Source organism: Notothenia coriiceps, unplaced genomic scaffold (genome assembly GCF_000735185.1).
Source record: "Notothenia coriiceps isolate Sejong01 unplaced genomic scaffold, NC01 NC01_scaffold00009013, whole genome shotgun sequence".
NCBI classification, from domain to species: domain Eukaryota; kingdom Metazoa; phylum Chordata; class Actinopteri; order Perciformes; family Nototheniidae; genus Notothenia; species Notothenia coriiceps.
The window spans coordinates 83855-103539 of NW_011341714.1; the positions used below are offsets into that span (position 1 = coordinate 83855).

A 19685-nucleotide genomic window follows, 5' to 3' on the forward strand; every position below is an offset into this window, starting at 1 on the left:
CATATGCTTTGACCTACCTGTAAAACGAATGACATGCGTGCTAATGTAAACATGATGAATTATACCTCGGATAATACCTCGGAGTCATTTTCGACAGTCAGCTCAAATTCAACCACCACATAAATCACATCACCAGGACCGCCTTTTTCCACCTCAAAAACATTGCCCGTCTCCGCCCATCACTCTCCTCCTCTGCTGCTGAAACCCTGATTCATGCATTCATCACTTCACAACTCGACTACTGCAATAGCATCCTCTATATGGCATACCATCCAACCTCCTCAATAAACTCCAACATATCCAGAACTCTGCTGCCCGCCTCCTCACCCACACCCGTTCCCGAGACCACATCACTCCCATCCTCCAGAACCTCCACTGGCTCCCCGTCCGTCAAAGAATCCACTTCAAAGTCCTCCTCATTACTTACAAAGCCCTCAACAACCAGGCCCCCCCCTACCTCACAGACCTGCTGCACCACCACACCCCTTCCCGCTGCCTCCGCTCATCAGAAGCCAACCTCCTATCCATCCCCACCCGCACCAATCACCGGACCTGGGGGGACAGAGCCTTCTCCGTCGCTGCCCCCTCCCTCTGGAACTCACTCCCACAACCCATCAGAGACTGCACCGACCTCACCACCTTCAAAAAACTCACAAAAACTCACCTCTTCAATCTGGCTTTTCATGTGTGATTGTTTTTGTATTATTTGACTTTAACTTTAACTATATATTTATTTGTTGTTCCTTTCTTCTCTTTTCTTTTCTCTTCACTATTATCTGTAAAGCGTCTTTGAGCACCTGTAAAAGCGCTAACAAATTAAATCTATTATTATTATTATTCAAAAATGTAATTTATGCCAGGTTTGGACATTTTTGTCACAGCAGCATTGTTGTTCTTAAAAATAGAACAAAATACACATTAATTCAACATTAAGAGTTATTAGGGTTACTGCACATTAGCTTTGTGACTCTAAACCACAGAAGCTAACTCACCTTAAGCCAGTCCCCGTAGTGCACTTGTTCTCCAACATACGATGCGTACGTGCTGACGGCCAGTTGTATGGCGGCGCCCACTGCAAACCACCTCCTCTTCACCCCGAAGGACATGAAGCTGGCACACAGCACCGCAGCCCCCATGTCCACGTACAGGTAGGGGACAGGGATGTCTGGCTTCCTGGAGAGGACAATGGATGAAAAGAGATGCCATAAAACTTTAAAAGTAAAGTAAAAACAAGTCTGAGTATATATATATTTGATCCCTGTTGGCACCGTGCTAGTTGGCAGCCTGTTGCAGGAGTTTATAGATTGTGTTTATAGAATGTGTTTATAGATTTTTCCAAGAATTTCACAATTTTGGGGTCAATTAAGTATCTATCTATCTATCATATTAAAAAAAGAAGGCATATTATAGAATCTCTTTAAATATTCTAGTAAAAATGATAATAGTATGTCATGGTAAAGGTATAGTATTCCATAGAGACATCTTAGGATAAGATGTCATTAAACATGTATCTAAAACATTTAATAACAAGTCATAATATAGTATGTTAAAAAAAAGAGAGCCATAGTATAGAATGTTAAAACATGTAATTAAAAATTGTATGTAATTCAACATTTATCAAAGAACGATAGTATAGTAGGTAATTAAACATTTATTAAAACATCATAGTTAGCATCATATGTCATAAAACGTATAGTAATGTGTCAATTAAATGTATAGTATAGTACTACAAAAGTCAAAGTAGTGTATCAACAAAAGTCATGGTATATATATGTACAAACAAAGTAATAGAATGGAATAAAAAAAGGGAATAATATCCCCCAAAGAGAGGCAGACAGGTAAGACAAACGATTTAGGTTGATATAATTACAGGACAATTCAGAGGGGTGTGGTTGTCCAAGTCAAACCAACCCACCACAGACTGAAACAATACACGCCCAGTGTATTTAGGATTAAAACCACCATTACTACCAGGATAAATTACAGCCTTTTATCCTTCCGACTGAAAATTACAGACAAGGCTAAATATAACTTGTCTTTTTAATTTAAACAACTCCATATGGCTGAAACTTACGTCTGAGGTTTTTGCTAAAATAGACCCCAGCTAAATAGGCTAACATGAAGCTAGCTGGAACTTTGAACATAACATATATTAAAGTTAGACTGGCACGCATATTGTACAGTAATAATATCTGTCAAACAATATAATGCTTCTAGAAACATCTTGATAATCAAGGCTGATAAACGCAGCGTTAGACTGGCGTTAGCTAGCTTGTTAGCTCGTTTCTAGCGCTATATTCTCCAAATCTGTTTACCTTTTTGAGTCCGCTCGTTCAGCAAACAACATCAACATGGTGAAGCAGTTCCAAAACCCAAACCGGGTCAAAATAAATGCTCCCAACTGGCTGAGAAACCTTAAAGTCTGCTTCCTACTGGGAGCTGCCATTGTTGATGCAATCTATCCGCCAACGACACACTGCGACTATTCAAAGGACTTCCGGCCAAAAAAACACACACGTGTCGAAATAAAAGTACGCGTCCTGTACATTCAATACAGAATATAGAACGTGGAGTTATTTCCAACACGGATGATCTTATTTTGAAAATACTTTAAATCCTACCGCAATGTTGCCCTCCTATTGGCTGATAGAACAAAGTGGGCGGGACAGACTTGCTCATTGAAGCAGGATAAACCATGGGATAAACAGAAATAGATTCGATACCGCCATCCAGGAGAAAGTAGATCATCACTGAGATCTAAAGGTCATTGGAGGAAAACTGGCCTACCTCTTAACCTTGTTATTTCAACCATGTATTCTGCAGAAATGCCCATTGCGAATGTTCATTTAAAAGTATTTTTCTCAATAGGAATGCCAGAGTTAACCGAGAAGAGCTTTTCTATCTGTAGCATCTGTAGTCGATATGCAGATGTTACAACCCGATCCTAAAGACAAAGACAAATTCAACATCAACAAATATAATAATACTATTTAAAAGCATGCAAATCAAAAATGTAAAACAAGGCAAATATTCATGTTAGAAAAAACATTTAAAAAGACCCCATTATACTACATCATCAAATAAATGCATTGCAATGGTTAATATTAATGTTAATGGTATTTGCACGAAATAACACAGTATGGTCTCTAAACACTGCAAATAACTTTGCTATATTTATAATGGCAGATATGGAAACATCTTCATGTTACTTCCTTTGTCCTTTTTTTTTACAATGACATAAAAGGTACATTTTTTTAATTAACATTTAGAAGCTGGAACCAGAGAACGATAAGGCATTTTTGCTTGAGGAAAATTACTTGAACAATTAACCAGCTATCAAAATGATTGTTGATACATTTTCTGTCTATGGATTGATTGATAACTAGGTTAGCAACTATACTAACATCTCTCAAAAGACAACCCCACACTGAACAGGGTCAATGAGAAATCATGATTCCAGTCAGTTGTACAATAACAGTGACCCAAAGGATGAAACTAAAATAGGACAGCCAAATGGGGAGGGCAGTTTCTCATCAGGTGACCAGTGACCAACCAGGCCTTCAAAGTGAACACACTGCTGCTGATCCCTGTGACGTGTCTCAGGTTAATCTTTAGTAGATGAGACTAACCTACATCCTGAAACTGGCTTAGTGTGAGTCCTGCTGAAGGTTTAGTTAAGGATCAGTAGCCTGTCGTGTCTCAGATAAAATGTCAGTTGTAGGTGAGTAGGACAAAATAGTGGGACGAGCTTTACAGGGCAAGAATATTTTCATAAAACCTTTTCCTTTAGCTTAGGAAAATGTAATATCCGCAATAAATGTTGATGCCATCAGCCCTTTTTACAGGTCAACAAGTCTTTGTTTCTGCTAACATTGGGTAAAAGGTGGGGTTGCGTGCGCTAACATACAGAAAGACAACTAATCACACTCCCGTTTACATCTATGAGATTTTAAAGAACCAAAAAGACCAGTAGGTTTGAACTAACAAACTGCCCACAAACTATCACAAGAAACTGAAAAAAGCCTTAGCCCAGCATGGATTACTGAATGGGCCTACTGGGCATACTAAAGTTAAAATGACCACAGATGAGAGACACAAACATACTACAGAGAGACCAAAAGAACTACAAAGAGATGCCAAACAGCTGCTAACCATCACAAAAACTACACTACTACAAACAGAGGCTAAACAACTATAAAGACCGTATAATCCACCAATGGAGCTCCTTGCTAAACACATAGATGTAAAGTACATATCTAATTTACTACAATTAATTCTGTCTATGGAGTTGTTGTTTTGTTTTTTTAACGCCCTGGTTTTGAACAGGACCAACTTAGTGTTTGTAAAGACACCTTGAGCAAAAATCTATTCATGCACAATATTCACCTGAACTGTTGAAACAACATCCATAATACTCATCTGGCTGCTACTTAGAAATTATTTATCTATTTACCTAATATATCATATTCCAATAACTTGCTTATAGACTCTTATTGCACTATTTCACTTTTTTACACTATTTTTATTTTTGTATTTACTATTTACTTGCACCATATTTTTTCTGTTTATCTGTGTTTTGTGTTGCACTGTTGGAGAAGCCTGTGACCTAAGATTTTCATCGGCATAACTACGCTGCAGCTATGTTCTTATGACTAAATAAAGAACCATGAACCTTGAATAACATCTTTGTCAGTTTTGCACTGGAAGTTGCTGAAGTAGAATGACGTGGCAAGTCTAAGAGGAGCTGATTGGATAGACTGCCAGATTATAATTAAATAAGTGGTGAGGACTTGGCCTCCTTCCACTTGGCACACAGCACTATGCTAATGATGTATGAACACACGATGATGCAAACACTAACCTCTGTTATGGCTATGTTAAATGAAGGTATGGAATGGTACTAAATACATCAACTCTAATAAATAACTTCATTTCATGTCGGAGGTAATTCCTATGTATTGTTTAATATTTACATGCTAAACTTCATGCTCTAACTTCACTACTACTAAAAGGGAAACTTTCAGATTAGAGTTTAACATCCCCTCCCTGTCCAAAGAAAACCAACTTCATCCAATTTTTGATTTGTATTTTGTTCCTACTTCTTAAGGTAATAACTATTTAAAAACCAGCTTGAATGAGCTGGGAACGCAATGTTCAAGATAAAAAAGGCAGTTTATGAAAAGTTTACTTTAAAGAGATAAATGCTTCTCACAGGACAGCTACGAAACAAACGTACAATGATCTTATAGAAAAGGATGCATTGCTATACCCAAAACAGTATAAGAGTTGAAATGAGTTGTGCACATCAGTACAATATTCATTCACATGAATGCAGCAGTCATATCCAAAAGTAGTATAATTTGCTGTAAATACTGTTCTACAAAGTTTTGCTAAAGTAAGTGTTGAATGCAGGACTTATAATTGTAGGGTCCTTTTCACAATGTTTTAGCAATTTGACATAAGGAAAGGATCTGAATACTTCCTCCACCACTGGTTTAATGTATAGGTGAGGTATTGACATGAAAATGAAAAGAGATATGAAAAGTAATGTGAAGCCAGTGTCTTATAGGCTTAAAGTGTACAGACTTTGGTATGTTTTCAACAGCTACAGACAAATATGATGTGATGTTTACTGTTCACTTTCTCCACCTCATCTGCAGATCTAGAAGAATCTCTTACCTTCCTCCTTCCTGTTCAGAGGTTACGGCTCCTGATTGTTTAATCTCATCACGGGGGATTGGTGCCATCAGGTCCAATCCGCTGCCGACCTCAACCCAAAGCCAGCAGCAGGGATCAGCTGGGATGAAGAGCAGTGGGACAGCACAGACCATTCAGTGTGAAGAAGCAACCGGACTACAGCAAGGCAAACAGTCAATGAGCTCTTAGGAGCCAAACACATTTCTCGTTACTTTGGGGATCCCACCATTCAACAGGTAAAGATTGCTGATTGTAATGTTGTTGGTTTTCCATCATGAAAGCAGATTTGTAGGTATTTTTTCTGACACTTTTAAAGGTTTTGTCTTGATTTCCTCTTACAGTCAGGATGGCTCGGGATATGTCGGATAAGGAAATCTTAAAAATGGAGCTGGAGCAGTTGAAGAAGGAAGTTAGCACAACTAGGACACCAGTAAGTAAACGACCTCTTTAAAAATAATGTCTTGCCATCAATTGTGAGCAATCTTTTCAGTATTATTTCAATTTTAAGCCTCTTTGAATTGAAGCATTGTGCAAGGGGTGAAAACAGTTTCAATGATTTGTAGCATGCAAGTTTAATGTTCCATCTTTACGTCTGAAAAGGTGATATTTGCTTTGTCAACCTTAAATGTGTTTACCATCTTTCCTCCCAACAACAGTTGCTTGCAAACTGTGCAGAGACTGTTACATTCGTTGAGGAACTCCTGCCTAATGATCCGCTGATAAAGGGCGTTCCAGATGACAAGAACCCCTACAAGGGAGACAAGGGAGGCTGTATAATAACATAGCACATGGACATGCAAGGAAACGTCAAACAGTTTTTTTATGAGAACCGGTTACATTGCTGTAATATCCCTGTAGAAATGTAAAAGAAAACTAAGATCTGTAATGGTATTGCTACCAGGAGAGAGACCCTTTTCCATCACCGGATTACTGAATGTACTGTTGATAGGAAAATATTTCTTTGTCAATTTGTAATTAAATGCAAATAGCTGTGCAAAGCTTTGACCTGACTTGACTGCTCTTATTATCGTTGAATATAAGCAAAGCTCACTTTTATTATACTACAACTGCACTTTCATCTACTTTTTTACACTGGATTATATTGTTACTGTATATTGGTTGGTGTGTGAATGTGCAGAAGTCAACATGACACTCAGCTGTGTAACCGTGAAAAGCAGGGCAAAGTCACAGGAGCTGCGCACTTACTGCTTAGTAATTCTTAATACGATTTCTCGTTCACACTGACAAAGAGCTGCTTCCGGTATCAAAGTCTTTAAGCTTGTTCCAGCGGCTTCATCCCTGCTCCCATTTGGAGCCCTGCATCCAATTAGTGTCATGTTCAATCTGCTCACCAACAAATACACATAACGTCTTGGGTATGATTTCATTTGTAGGTGCAGGCTTTATTCCTAACACTATAATACATTTAAAAACACAATTCACACTGCTGCATTAACACTTTTTTTTAAATCAAATGATAGATAGAATCGGAGGGATGAAACCCTCTTTAACGGTCACACATGCAGAGCACCTAGCACAGTTAAGGAAATATGGTTATTAGGTATCAAAAAAGTATTTTAAGATAAGTTTATTGCCGTTCCATTTTCAGAAACCAACATATCCTCCTGGGACCCGAGGGAAATAGTGTCTTCCAATTTCCTTTTTTTTGTGATTTCCTACCTATTTAAGGTTAAAAAAAACATCTTGCAATTTAGACTTTTTTTATTTTATTTTATTTAAATATGTTACAGTATGTCCACTGTAGAGGACGTCGGGACCATATTAGTTTGAAAAGACAGCCAAAATTAACAGATAGACTATGTAACGTATTATGGTTATAGAGTGATATTAATACAATAATACATTCACCTTTATTTAAAACATGAATAAGTAATTGATCTGAACATTGCTGTTTATTTGGTCACTAAAAAACTAGTTTTATGGATGTGGTCTCCATTTGACCAAGCTCATAGAAACAAAGCTGGCATTCCTGAGGCAATTCTCATTTTTCAAGGCTCCACTTAAAATAAAAACAACAATGAGACATACGTGCTACTCTTGGCCCACAGGGGGCCATGTCTTTCCAGCTCGTCCCTATCTGTCTCTCTGTCTGTATCTGTGCGCTCATGGAGCCTCCTGCATCTTTCACCCCTTCTTCTTGACCCTCTTCTATCCCAGGTGTGAAATCATCATCTCTATCATCATCTGAGAGCTCAAAATCTTAATCTCCCTGAACTATCTCGTACAGAAAATCTCTGCTTCAGTTCCGTCTCTTGCAACAATATTGAGTCATAAAGTCCATGAAGATGGTCCTGACGTCCACTAGAATGGACATTTATAAAAGGGCTGTTATTTGAAAACTTGAATTATTTAATTGCTTTCAGAACAAATTATATAGTTCCTCACATGTTGATAGACAAGAACATATAGGATTTTCATGGTAAAAATTACGATTATTCAACAATATTTGACTTTTCCTCCTGCTTCTATAACATTTTGTTTTTGGTATGCCAGCCATTTTGGATGAAAAGAAAGAGGAACTTCCCAGCATGCAATTTAACCAATGACATATCACTGGAAAGACCAGGATGTCCTCTGTACAGTACATCAGGGATTGATAGAGTAGCACAAAAGAGTCAAAGGAGATGCATGTTAAATTTTCAATGGGCTGGGTCCCAGGAGGATATATATGTTTTATGTATTTGGTTTACTTTAATGTTAAACAGAAATATTAAGCAAAATTGTTGAGTATCTATAAGTATAGATAGTGAGTATCCAAGTATTACCGTAATCAAAAACCCTTAGGGGTGCGTGTCTGTGAGATATCAGTATGTTGTCATCTGTGTAGGTTATCTCATTTCAAATATGTAATCACATTTTAAATATGAATACAAATACAATTAATTATTAAAATATATTTGAATCCCTTTTCATGTATTTTAGATACTAGAGAAAGACATTTGAGCTAAAGAGCGGTAACATGGTTCATTTGTAAACATATTTTCAAAAGGAAAGCTGTTTTAAAAGGTTACCCATTTTATCATTAAGTAATATATACTTTTTGTAAAAAAAATGATAATCAAGTGTTATTCTGTTGATTTTCACATTGCAATTTCTCAATGGTCTGCTCAAGGACACGAGCACTGTAATTATGGGACACCAAATGATACAACTCAGTGATTTTAATCTGCACTGTTGTAAATACATACATTTCGACACCGCATGTGTAAAGTCTAGGATGACTTGTCCATGGAGTGGTTTTTATCTTAATTGTCTTATCAGATAAGAGCAATTATGGACATATTTAATCTTCGCAAATGTCCTATAATCTCTGTGGAATAACCATACTGGGTGAAAGAAAAACATGTTGTAACCTTCAGATCAGAAGTGTCATAACTTTGTGAATTCAAGACATCTGAACGGACTATTTGTTTACTTGAACACAATTGACCTCGTGTGACACTGACAAGAACAATGCATCTATTCATTTTTTGTTGAGAGTGACCTACCATGGAGAAGAACAATGTCTGAATCGATTCCAAGAAAAATAATTAATGGAGGAACGAAAAACTCAAAGTTCTTTTGGTAGTGTCCTTTTGTCAGGGACCAAGCAGTGAGTGGAAAAAGTGTTTCAAATCGAAATAACTAGGCCTATAAACAGGTCATTTGAATATAATTCTATCAATATACCAGAAGTCAAATTGATGTTAACTAAACTAAACACACCGACCTGTCGCAATCCAACAAGTGGGAACATATATAGTGGCTTGTCCAAACCGAATAGCAAACAAGGGGTAACTACGATGAATAGGCCATGAAAAGAAAACTGACAAAGCCCAAATCCCACTGTTGACATGGAAGCACATGGTTTGGCCCAATTAACTATTTCCAGGATTTAGAAGTCCTCAGCCCTCGGCCATGCTCTTTGGGCCACCAGGAAGAAACCCCCCCCAACAACCACAGTAACTCAAAGACAAAGAAAATGTATAATACAAACAAATACCTCTGTTAACCGATCCAAAATGTGTTCACCTGAACTAAACACTGTCAGGCCACAGTGAAAGCAAATAACCAGTTCACCATTGAAGCCAACTGTCTGTTGTTAATTGTTTGGGTAATTGACTGCACCTGAAATGCAGGTGTGACCATGTGTGGCTGTGGCCATCACATCATAGTTTGCCTCTTTTGTTTTGGTCTCCAAAGAAGCACTTTTCTGGCACACCATTATTTTTTATTTGTGCACAGTCATGACAAAAATGGGTCACTTAGCCTTATCTTTAGTGGTTGTCATAACACCTCTGATAATCATCTAAATGTCCCACTTGTCTAGTCCAGACCTTTGGCAGTCAGCGTTATAAAAACAGCCTGATGAGGAGTGCAGTGCTCAGAAAACACCTGTCACTGCTGCTGTGGACACTCTTACCAGACACTGCGATCCGATTGTCTCCATGATGTGGCTCTTGATCTTCTTAGCGTGGTTGGTTATATGGGCCGGTGGCACGTACTGGTACCTGTTTGGGAAAAAGAGCCCTTTCTCCCTGGAGTCAGTGAGACCCCCTGGACCTCGAGAGTTTGATCAGAAGAAGCGGGACAAAGTCATCAAGCAAGGTAAAATGATTGCAGTTGAAAATGCTCATTAGAAATGTGAGGGCATGCTTTCATGAAGAAGTGTATCTTCTAACCGTTAAGTCTGATTTAGATCTGTAGGCACACACTTAAACAAGATACAAAACAGTCAACATGTAAAATGACTTGACAAAAAACTACGAAAAAGAATGCAGACTAAGAATGAAAATGACCATTTGTAAAATAATATTTCAATTTATTCCATTGGGTACAACACAATATGATCCACTTAGAATATATATTCTTACAGCAGAAAATGGACCTCCCTGGCCAGCATCTGCAAAAAAAGGAAAAAAGAGAATCAATTATTAACCTTCACTTTCATCATTCAATAATGAATATGCAATATGTTTATTTAGATTGCTTTAGTGAGATTTAAGAAATGTATGAAACTAAAATCCAATTAATTTGTCATGGATTTTCTTTGTTATCAACCTCTGCTGTGACAGGGATCATCAAATAATAGACCTTTATTCACTGCACACATTTCAATCAGCGAACATGTGTAATAAAAGGTATCCCACTTTGCAATGTTAACAACAACAAAAAGAAAATGACAGATGGAATTGTTCAAAACAAGGGACATGCACAAGGTCGGGCAGAAGTTGCCCAAGCAGATGCCCATTTGTCCTTTGCAGCTGTGCTGTGCTTTTGGAGGAAGAACAATTGTTTTATTGTTGCTGTTGTAAAGCCCTTTCATAATAATTGCTTACATGTTCCTGGGCAAAACTCTTAATGTCAACAGATGGCATTATGCAGGAAAAAAAAGGTGCATTCTCAAATGAATCTGGTTTACTTCTTTAACTTAAACTAGGGTGTGATTTTATTTTTCATTCATCTTTAATATTTACAACGGGTATAAGAGACATTGTAAGTAAAATAAATGGTGTGACGAGGGAGGTAATATTCCAAGGAAAATTCTAAATAATTGTATTAAGTTAAGTTATAAAATTGGGTTCGATTAAGCATTAAAAGGTCTGCAACTAGAAATAGTAAAAAGTAAGTAGAACAAATATTTGACACTGTATCAGTTTACTAAAGTTCGTAGAACTGCTGAGGTTTGCTGATACATATCATCTAAATGGCCTGTTTTCCTGGTCATAACTCAGAGTTAAGATTAGACCTAAATTAGTACAAAAGTACACTTATTGTTTTTCATCTGTTGGCTTTATCTTAGTTAGATAATGCACAAAGAGATTGTATTTGCAGTCTTATCTAATGTGTAGTTGCCAAGAGGATAACACATATACAGGAACTAGATCAACAGCCAAGTCTTTATGAGATGAAAGCTGTGCATAGCAACCTTCAGACTATTATGCAACACATTTTAGCAGGTTATATTACATTTTCAATGAATCTTTTTTTTTTTTAGACATGTAAATGTTACCATGATTACATCATCTCCGTCTGTTTCTGTCCAGGTTTCAGCCTTGACAAAGTGCCCCAGAACCTGGATGTGATTGTCATTGGAAGCGGTATCGGTGGTCTGACAGCTGCAGCGACACTGGCCAAAGCAGGGAGGAGAGTCCTGCTGCTGGAACAACACGACCAGGCTGGAGGCTGCTGCCACACCTACGTAGAGAAAGGCTTCGAGTTTGATGTTGGTAAGAGGACATGCCAGGGATAATATATATTCACTGTTTCAGAGCACTGCATTGGATTTTTTTAAGAGGCCTGGAATATCTAGCAGCACCTTGCAGCAGCTAAGTGGGTTTTTTAAGGTGTCATTTGTTGAGCTACAGTAGGTACAATTTTTATGATTGTTCCATTAAATCCTCTAAACCACTTTGAAGGCAACAACAAGAATGGATGTTGATTATCTCCCTGGTGTAACTTAAATAACTATACACTGTGTTCCTGCTTCCCGCTCTTTCCTTCTTCAGGGCTTCACTACATTGGTCAGGTCCACGAGAACAGCCTGTTGCGCATCGCCTTCGATCAAATCTCTGAGGGACAGTTGGAGTTCCAAAAGCTAAATCAACACTTTGACACGATCATGATAGGCCAAGGACAGGAAAAACGGGAGTACACTATCTTCTCGGGTAAAACGGAGATGAAAGCCCATCTAATGAAGCAATTCCCCGATGACACAGAGGCCATCGAAACATTCTTCAATATCATGAAGGTACTGTAAGCTAGTGGACACATATCTCAGCGTGACATCCCTCCATAAAATGACAACACACCTATAACTGGCAAACTGTTCTCCAAAAGGTCTCTGCTAAGAAGACTCACTACCTGGCAACTCTAAAGCTGATCCCGCAGTGGGTGTCTTTATTCATACTGAAGTCAGGCATTGGAAACCTCCTCACCGAGGTCTTCCGCCTCTCTGGGACATGTGCAACAGACCTGGTGAACACCCTGACCAGCAACAAGGATCTGCACGTCATCTTTTCTTATCTTTTCTATGGTGGGTACTAGAGTAGAAAACTCAATTCAAGCCAGTAAAGACAGAAACTCGCTCTTACGGTATTAACGTCCACATTAGATGAACAGTGTAGAAATGGCAGCCATCTTTTCTCAAGTCCACCAACTAAAAGATATTGTCAAGTAAATAAAATACATTGTATTGGAAGTAATTTGTAGCAAATACTTCAGTAGCAGATGTCTAAGACATATAGGCATCAATATATTGTAATAGTATGATATCAACGATAAAGTTTATAATACACTATGCAAATGTGTCCTTCAAAAACTTACGATTGTAAGTACAGTGTTTGAAACTTTCACTGTAATTTATCCATAAGACAGAAACAGAAAAAAGCTGCAAATTTCGATTACCCTTACTCATCACTTAAAGGTAGGGTAGGTAATTCACTTCAGAAACACTTTTTGTTAGATTACATGGAATAGTCTTAACATCCCGATAGCAATGAATACATTAAATGCTTTGAAAATAAATATACACAAATATTTCATCTGTGGAAGCCGTAGCGCTGTAAAAAGCTAGACCAATTATCTGCCCCGGCCCGGCTAAAATAACTGGATGGCCTACCTGCCTGTCAGCCTTCCATCTTGTGCACAAACTTATCTCGTGCCCTCATTGGTCATGTGCACGTTCGTGTGTGTCGGAGGAGGGGCTCTGTAAGGAAGATATTTTTCGGCTGCGTACTTTCAAATTCTAGCACACTCGAGCTGGTTTCTCCATTCTTACCCTACCTTTAATCTTTTTAGTACACTTCTCCTCTAATTAACAATTGGGACACTTTTTATAACTTTTTATAACTGTAACACTTTCTTTGATCAGAATAATCTACCCGTAAATATTTGATCCATATAATTGTTCTAGATCAAATTTGCCCTGTCTCTTATGACCTAAATACTTGTAAAATATGATTGTAGTCGGCCTTATATGGTGTTTCTTTAAAACATCTGTAGGAGTTATTCCTAATGAAACAGTTTCAGTCCAAATCCAACGCAAAATGAGTCTCAAAAACAAATGTACGAGTCTGGTCTGGTGGTTTCAGCTGAAGCCAAGATAACAAAGTCAGCAAAGTCATATTTAATCCTTCACTCTGTATATTTAGGCGTGCCTCCAAAGGACTCCAGTATTCTCATCAATGCCCTCCTGATTCATCACTACAAAAGAGGTGCCTACTACCCTAAAGGTGGTGCCAGTGAGATCGCCTTCCACATCATCCGCACCATCCAGAAATATGGAGGAAACTGCCTGGTCAGAGCTCCTGTCACTGGGATCCTGGTTAATGACAAGGGAGCAGCTTATGGTGAGACCATGGGAATGTAAGCTCTGTTTTCTTTACCTTTTTACGACACACACAAGTACATGGCTTCCTTTTTGTGTTACGTGACAGGTGTGAAAGTGAGGAAAGGTCAGGCGGAAGTGGAGATTCACGCACCTGTGGTTGTTTCAAATTGTGGCGTCTTCAACACCTTCCAGAGACTTCTTCCCCCTGCGATTCAAGAAAAGAAAGGTGAGCAAGAGATCCCTATCGCCTAAATATATGCATTTCTATTCTGAAAGTGATGTTAAACCATACCTTTATTGTAGGTATTCAGGAAAGGCTGAACATGATGAAACATGGCAGAGGATCGTTCCTGGTTTTCTCCGGGTTTGATGGGACTCAAGAGGAGTTGGGCCTCGAGTCCACCAACTTCTGGCTGTTTAAAAACAATGACATGGACACATCGTGAGTTTGAACCCTAACATTTTATTACCACAAGGGGGCATTGTTGTATAAGAAGTAGGGATGCAATGAGACAAAAAAACTCTGTGGAACTCTGCTTCCAGATACATCAGATTTTATTTATTTTTTTGTCTCAGCTTTATGTATTCCATTAGAAAGTGTAGTGTATTGTACAGTTCTGTATGTGGCTTATTAAACTTCCAAGACAGAGATCCTTTTTGTCCTCTAGGTGGAGTACATGATCAGTACAACTGATTTAAATACCACCCATGATTTATTTTTCATGTGTGGCCACACTGATGTTAAGCCCAGACTGATTTGACTGAGGGATGACGATCTGAATTTGAAATGTTCATGTTTTTGTGTGTTTTAGGATGGATGCCTTCTTTGCATTAAACAAAGAGGAAGCACCAGATAATATCCCCATGATGTTCATCACAATGCCATCTGCCAAAGACCCCGAATCCAAAATAAGACACCCAGGTACATACGCTTAAGGCTTTTTCTATGGTTGCAAATAGAAGTAGTAATAATAATAATAATAGATTTATTTTGTTAGTGCTTTTCCAGGTGCTTAAAGTCGCTTTACATAGATAGTGAAAAGAAAAAAAAGATAAAATATATATAATAGTTAAAGTCCAATCAAAATCAAGCGATGAAAAGAAAGAATGTGCAAATATTAACAATAAATGTTGTTTTAAAGATGTACTCCTACAAGAAGTTCATACATCTGTTTCATGTTTACAGGAAAATCTTGCATGACAATACTGACAATGGTCAAGTACGAATGGTTTGAGGAATGGAAGGACACTTCTGTACGCAAAAGGGGCGACGAATACTACAACTACAAAATGAGATTTGCTAAAAACCTCTTTGACCGGGCCTGTACTTTGTTCCCTAAAATCAGAGACAAGGTAGGATTGGTCTTTTTCTGTCAAAGGGTTAACTGTAAAGTGTCCATGCTTTTATTTCATGTGTTGACTAACTTGGAATTTGTGTATGACTTGTTTTTCAGTTGGTTTTCCAGGACGTGGCGACCCCACTGTCAAACAACCACTATCTGGGTGCCCAGCGTGGAGCCATGTACTCTGCTGAGCACAACCTCGATCGTTTCCAAGCAGAGACTGTGGCGAGGAACAGGTGCAACACCCCCGTCAAAAACCTCTACATCTCAGGTATGAAAAGTGCAAACTTGGCTGAGGACTTTAGGTTAAAAAAAGCTCTGCAAGTACAGTCAAGTCCTTGGGTTTTTCAGTAAGTGAAGTTTAAACAGGCGTAGAAAAGTCTCAAGAACAATTGATTAACTTAAAGAAGGATAATGCGCTGAAATGTTGGTTTCTTTGCAGTGTAATAGCAATTTTCTTGCTGGATTGGTTTACCAAATTATCAATTTACGATAAGGTCAAAAAGCAGGAGTAACTCAGACAACATTTTGAACCCAGACTCCAGTTGTCTTGTCTCATGCAGCAGGATGTATTTTGTGTGTTTGTTCCAGGCCAAGACGTGTTCAGCTGTGGGATAGCAGGCGCTCTGCATGGTGGACTCCTCTGCGCCTCTGCGGTGTTGGACCACATCGTCTACATTGACTTGCTCTTCCTCAAGAAGAAGCTGAAGAGGAGGAAAGCCAGGGAGTTGGCCGAGCTGTCTAAGAAGAAACTGCAGTGAGAGCGCTCTCTACTTCCCCTGCAGGACACTAGTTAAACTGCACAAACCAGGTGCAAAAGGACCCTTGATTTTTGCAAGAAGCTTGAACACAGCAAAACAAAGTCTGGGATCTATTGTATATACTGATACTATAATGCATATGTCAGGAGCTGGGGAAGGATTTTGTTGCAAGGTTTGCTGGAAAAGGTAACCACATAGTGTTTGAAATGTTTAGAACGCACATTATCGTAATACTGTGCTGGAACTTTGATCATTTTATGGGATATGGTATGTTTATCATTTACATATATTATTTTGTCTAATTTAATATATGTCAAATAATGTTCCTATTTTTCTTTACATTTGTATTTAGGCATCTTTATCCTTTAAATGTGGAATTATTAGAATTATTTATGATACCAGCTTTTTTTGCTTTTTTCTAATGTGAGTTTTGTGGATTTTGTACATTTTGTTGACCGAGTATCTATATCTTTGTATATTTTTGTCACAGCTTGGTTTGTTTTTGCATTACGCAAAATGCTTATTTGTATTTCTGTTCATATAACATAACATAAAAAATAAAAACATTCACACTGCCCTTCACGTATGCTCAAATCTTTGCTGAAACTGATATGTCTACATGCACACTAGAAATATGACAACAAACAATTTAATTGCACAGGAAATCATTATGAAAGATTCAAATGGAGGCATGAATATGGGACTTAATCATATTACCAAATAAATATTACCTTCAGCAAATCATTACCCCATCTAGAATAATCATTAACAATAGCTATGATGGGCCGGCTAATTATTTATATATCACTTCGTGACCTGAGACTGCAATTCCCCTCAGGATTTCTTAGTTCCCACCTAAGTTGTTCTGCCCTGACTTATAACCCCAGTGTTGTTTGGGTAACTTCTGAAATCAAACATTCGGGGGAAACCTCAGACTTCCTGAACTAAGTGAACATTTCCTCAGTAAACGGTGGGCATATTGGCTGACAAACTGTGGTCTGTAGGAGACGACCGGGGGGATCTGAGGAGAAGAATGCCTCTTCTGTCCAGCCAGCCAGTGGGATGCCAGTACCTCTGCCGCTCACTGCACTCCATCCCTCTGCTGTACAGACCCAGGGAACACTCTCCCTGCTGCAGGAGCTCTGATGTACAAGATGCTGCTGTTAACACTTCCCTTTGGTTCTTACAGATTTTTAAGAGAATCATTCTAGCACTTTTCAAGAACTTTTAAGGTGCCAAAACCAGCTGTTTGTACTAACTTTGATTGTATATTTTGATCCTTTATTATTGAATACTTGCTAATTTCCAGAGTGGGGGATCTAGTTTTGAATGACTTCTTTGATGATGTATTTATAAAAATGTTTTTGGTACCTCTCAACATACTAAAACGATTGCCTCCACACAGCTCTGAACATGGTTGATGGCTAAGCCCACGGCTAGCAGCTATACTACTTACAGCGAAAACAGTTCAAACAACGACAACAGTGCTCAGGTGTTACCTGAGTGGTAATTGGAGGGTAAGCATTATGCATAAGTGACAATGCCTCTATATCCTTGATAACTGCAATATGAGAGTGACACACTATGCAAGGGCTGCCAGCCCTATTGTGTTAAAAAAGCAAAGAGAAGCTCGCAATACAACACAAACAGAGGGAGAGTGTACATACTCTACACAGGTAGACGTAACAAACGTCTTTACAAAGCAAAAAGTTGTCTGCTGCTGTTTACATTTTCTGAATATAATAATTGAGAACCTTACAATTCTTTAAATCGTGGTTCGTATTTTGAAAAGTAGCAGGTACAGCACTATCTTTATCTGTTGAAAAAAGGAGAAGGACCAAATGGAAGAAAATAATCTGATTATTGCATAAGAAAAGTTTAGTGCTCATGAAAATTCAACATAATTAAAATGTAGCATTTTCAAAACTTCAAAGACCTTGTACCCACCCTCAATGTGAATAAAAACGGCCAAAAGCAAGGTAAGATGAAGAAACGAGGAGCAAAATGGGAGGGAGAGGAGTTAATTATATTGACTTTGTCTGGCTAGGAAGTTCAGTAGGCTATAACATATAATTACTGTGGCATGAAAACGTGGAGTTCTTCACCAGAAATAAACATGACATCTACATTAACTCTTACTTTCCTGTGCTGTGCTCTGACTGACTCAGAAACAAAGCCACCTGCCCTTTGAGCTCTGAAGAAAGGGAACCCACCCTTTACCTCCATACTAGGGGGTGGCATGGTCCTACCTTATATATATTAACTGATACTTGACTATCAGATGGATGTCATCAAAAGTTAAAATATTCAATGTCCTCAGAATCTTAGTGAATTGTTTATCCCCTGACTTTTCCTCTAGAAACACCATTAGGGCACCATTTTGGTTTTAGTGAAATGCCTAAACAACTATTAGATGGATCACTTTTGGTACGCACATTGGAAATTAAAATGCTATCCTTGAAATCTTTGCACCTGTACTGTCAGATAAACAGAACTTAAATTATCAATGAAGACTGTCGTCAGACATTATAAAGCCTTTATAAAGTCAAATCAAAAGGTTGTACTTTCAGACCTTTTTTTCAGACTTTTTTTTATAAAAGTAGTAATATAGATTTAAAGATGTTCGGTAAGTGCCGAAAGTGACTACATAAAACTTACAGAGGAAATGAGACCTATCATTTCACTAATTTAATTTGTATAGAAAAGCAACTAGAATGGGCAGATCATGGGAGGAGGAATTTAAGTTTTCTTGACCAACACAAGCACCACCTCAACCCCCTTCCTCCTTTTCCTCTTGCAGGCAGCTCCCACATGTTTAGACACGCTCTTAGATCAGGAGAGGCCCAGAGGGTTCCGATCTTAAAAACAGCAGTCCACTCTTTCCGTTGTCTCAGGCAACACTCTCTAACCAGCAGATTCAAGCTTTTGAATAAAATTCATATTTCAAAAGGCTGTGTTCCTATCCAACATTGCTGGCTCCCGAACACTTGTATCTAGATAAAGGGAATTGTTCACTTGCAAACACTGTAGAGACAGGATTGGTTCGGGGAGTATACGTGTTGCTAGGCTCTCTTCTCTGTGTTCCAGCCAGCTTTCCTTCTTTTCCAGATGTTGGAGCTCCTCCCCGCTGGCCTGCCGCAACCTCCCACAGCTCGAACCGGCCAACAACCACAGCTGCTACCAATCTGAACACTCTCAGAAGAAACTTTCAGACAACCCAGAGAACAGGAAGACCCAGGCTATAGACAGCACCCAGGATCAGACTGGGCTTAAAGGTGTTTGCATTAAAGTCACCCCTACAAAACTAAAAATACTATCTTTCAGTAAAGTTGTAGCCCTGGATAGATGAATAAAGGTCTTAATAGTTTGCTATACATGGAGGTCTAAAGCAAAGTGTTCAATTGTATGTTTACACAGTAAGAAGAAGAAAAAAAATCATTTATTTTCCATCGATGAAAATCAGACTGAAGCTTTTTTCCTGCTCCACACAGATCACAGACCTCTTCTCCGATGTTGGCTTAAAGCTGCTGCCTGAGGCCAACTTTCTGTTGA

The 19685-nt window shown here is 38.4% G+C and overlaps 3 protein-coding genes across 4 annotated transcripts; 2 read left to right on the top strand and 1 right to left on the bottom strand.

Moving 5' to 3' along the window:
* Window positions 1–949: 949 nt before the first annotated feature.
* tmem101 (transmembrane protein 101) lies at window positions 950–2504 on the bottom strand. Its single transcript, XM_010770669.1, has 2 exons — window positions 2316–2504; window positions 950–1173 (listed from the first exon to the last, which is right to left on the bottom strand). The coding sequence occupies exons 1-2, from the start codon at window positions 2444–2446 to the stop codon at window positions 984–986; spliced, it is 321 nt and encodes a 106-aa protein (XP_010768971.1). The 5' UTR covers window positions 2447–2504; the 3' UTR covers window positions 950–983.
* Window positions 2505–5811: 3307 nt separating this feature from the next.
* On the top strand, window positions 5812–6683 carry gngt2b (guanine nucleotide binding protein (G protein), gamma transducing activity polypeptide 2b). 2 transcript variants are annotated; one of them, XM_010770671.1, is made up of 3 exons: window positions 5812–5933; window positions 6014–6127; window positions 6354–6683. In XM_010770671.1, the coding sequence occupies exons 2-3, from the start codon at window positions 6044–6046 to the stop codon at window positions 6480–6482; spliced, it is 213 nt and encodes a 70-aa protein (XP_010768973.1). In that variant the 5' UTR covers window positions 5812–5933; window positions 6014–6043; the 3' UTR covers window positions 6483–6683. The 2 variants fall into 2 exon arrangements, with proteins under 2 accessions (XP_010768973.1, XP_010768972.1); XM_010770670.1 differs by having other exon boundaries at window positions 6039–6127.
* Window positions 6684–10148: 3465 nt separating this feature from the next.
* LOC104945044 (putative all-trans-retinol 13,14-reductase) lies at window positions 10149–16709 on the top strand. Its single transcript, XM_010770672.1, has 11 exons — window positions 10149–10305; window positions 11745–11927; window positions 12207–12448; window positions 12538–12733; window positions 13851–14048; window positions 14136–14255; window positions 14333–14471; window positions 14842–14951; window positions 15216–15382; window positions 15484–15643; window positions 15964–16709. The coding sequence occupies exons 1-11, from the start codon at window positions 10149–10151 to the stop codon at window positions 16131–16133; spliced, it is 1842 nt and encodes a 613-aa protein (XP_010768974.1). The 3' UTR covers window positions 16134–16709.
* Window positions 16710–19685: the final 2976 nt, after the last annotated feature.

Coding starts and splice junctions, on each gene's coding strand:
- gngt2b (XM_010770671.1), top strand. CDS start 6,044: ATGGCTCGGGATATGTCGGATAAGGAAATCTTAAAAATGGAGCTGGAG. Junction 6,128..6,353: donor TTAGCACAACTAGGACACCA/GTAAGTAAACGA, acceptor TCCCAACAACAG/TTGCTTGCAAACTGTGCAGA.
- LOC104945044 (XM_010770672.1), top strand. CDS start 10,149: ATGTGGCTCTTGATCTTCTTAGCGTGGTTGGTTATATGGGCCGGTGGC. Junction 10,306..11,744: donor GGACAAAGTCATCAAGCAAG/GTAAAATGATTG, acceptor GTTTCTGTCCAG/GTTTCAGCCTTGACAAAGTG. Junction 12,449..12,537: donor CATTCTTCAATATCATGAAG/GTACTGTAAGCT, acceptor GTTCTCCAAAAG/GTCTCTGCTAAGAAGACTCA.
- tmem101 (XM_010770669.1), bottom strand. CDS start 2,446: ATGGCAGCTCCCAGTAGGAAGCAGACTTTAAGGTTTCTCAGCCAGTTG. Junction 1,174..2,315: donor GAACGAGCGGACTCAAAAAG/GTAAACAGATTT, acceptor TGTCCTCTCCAG/GAAGCCAGACATCCCTGTCC.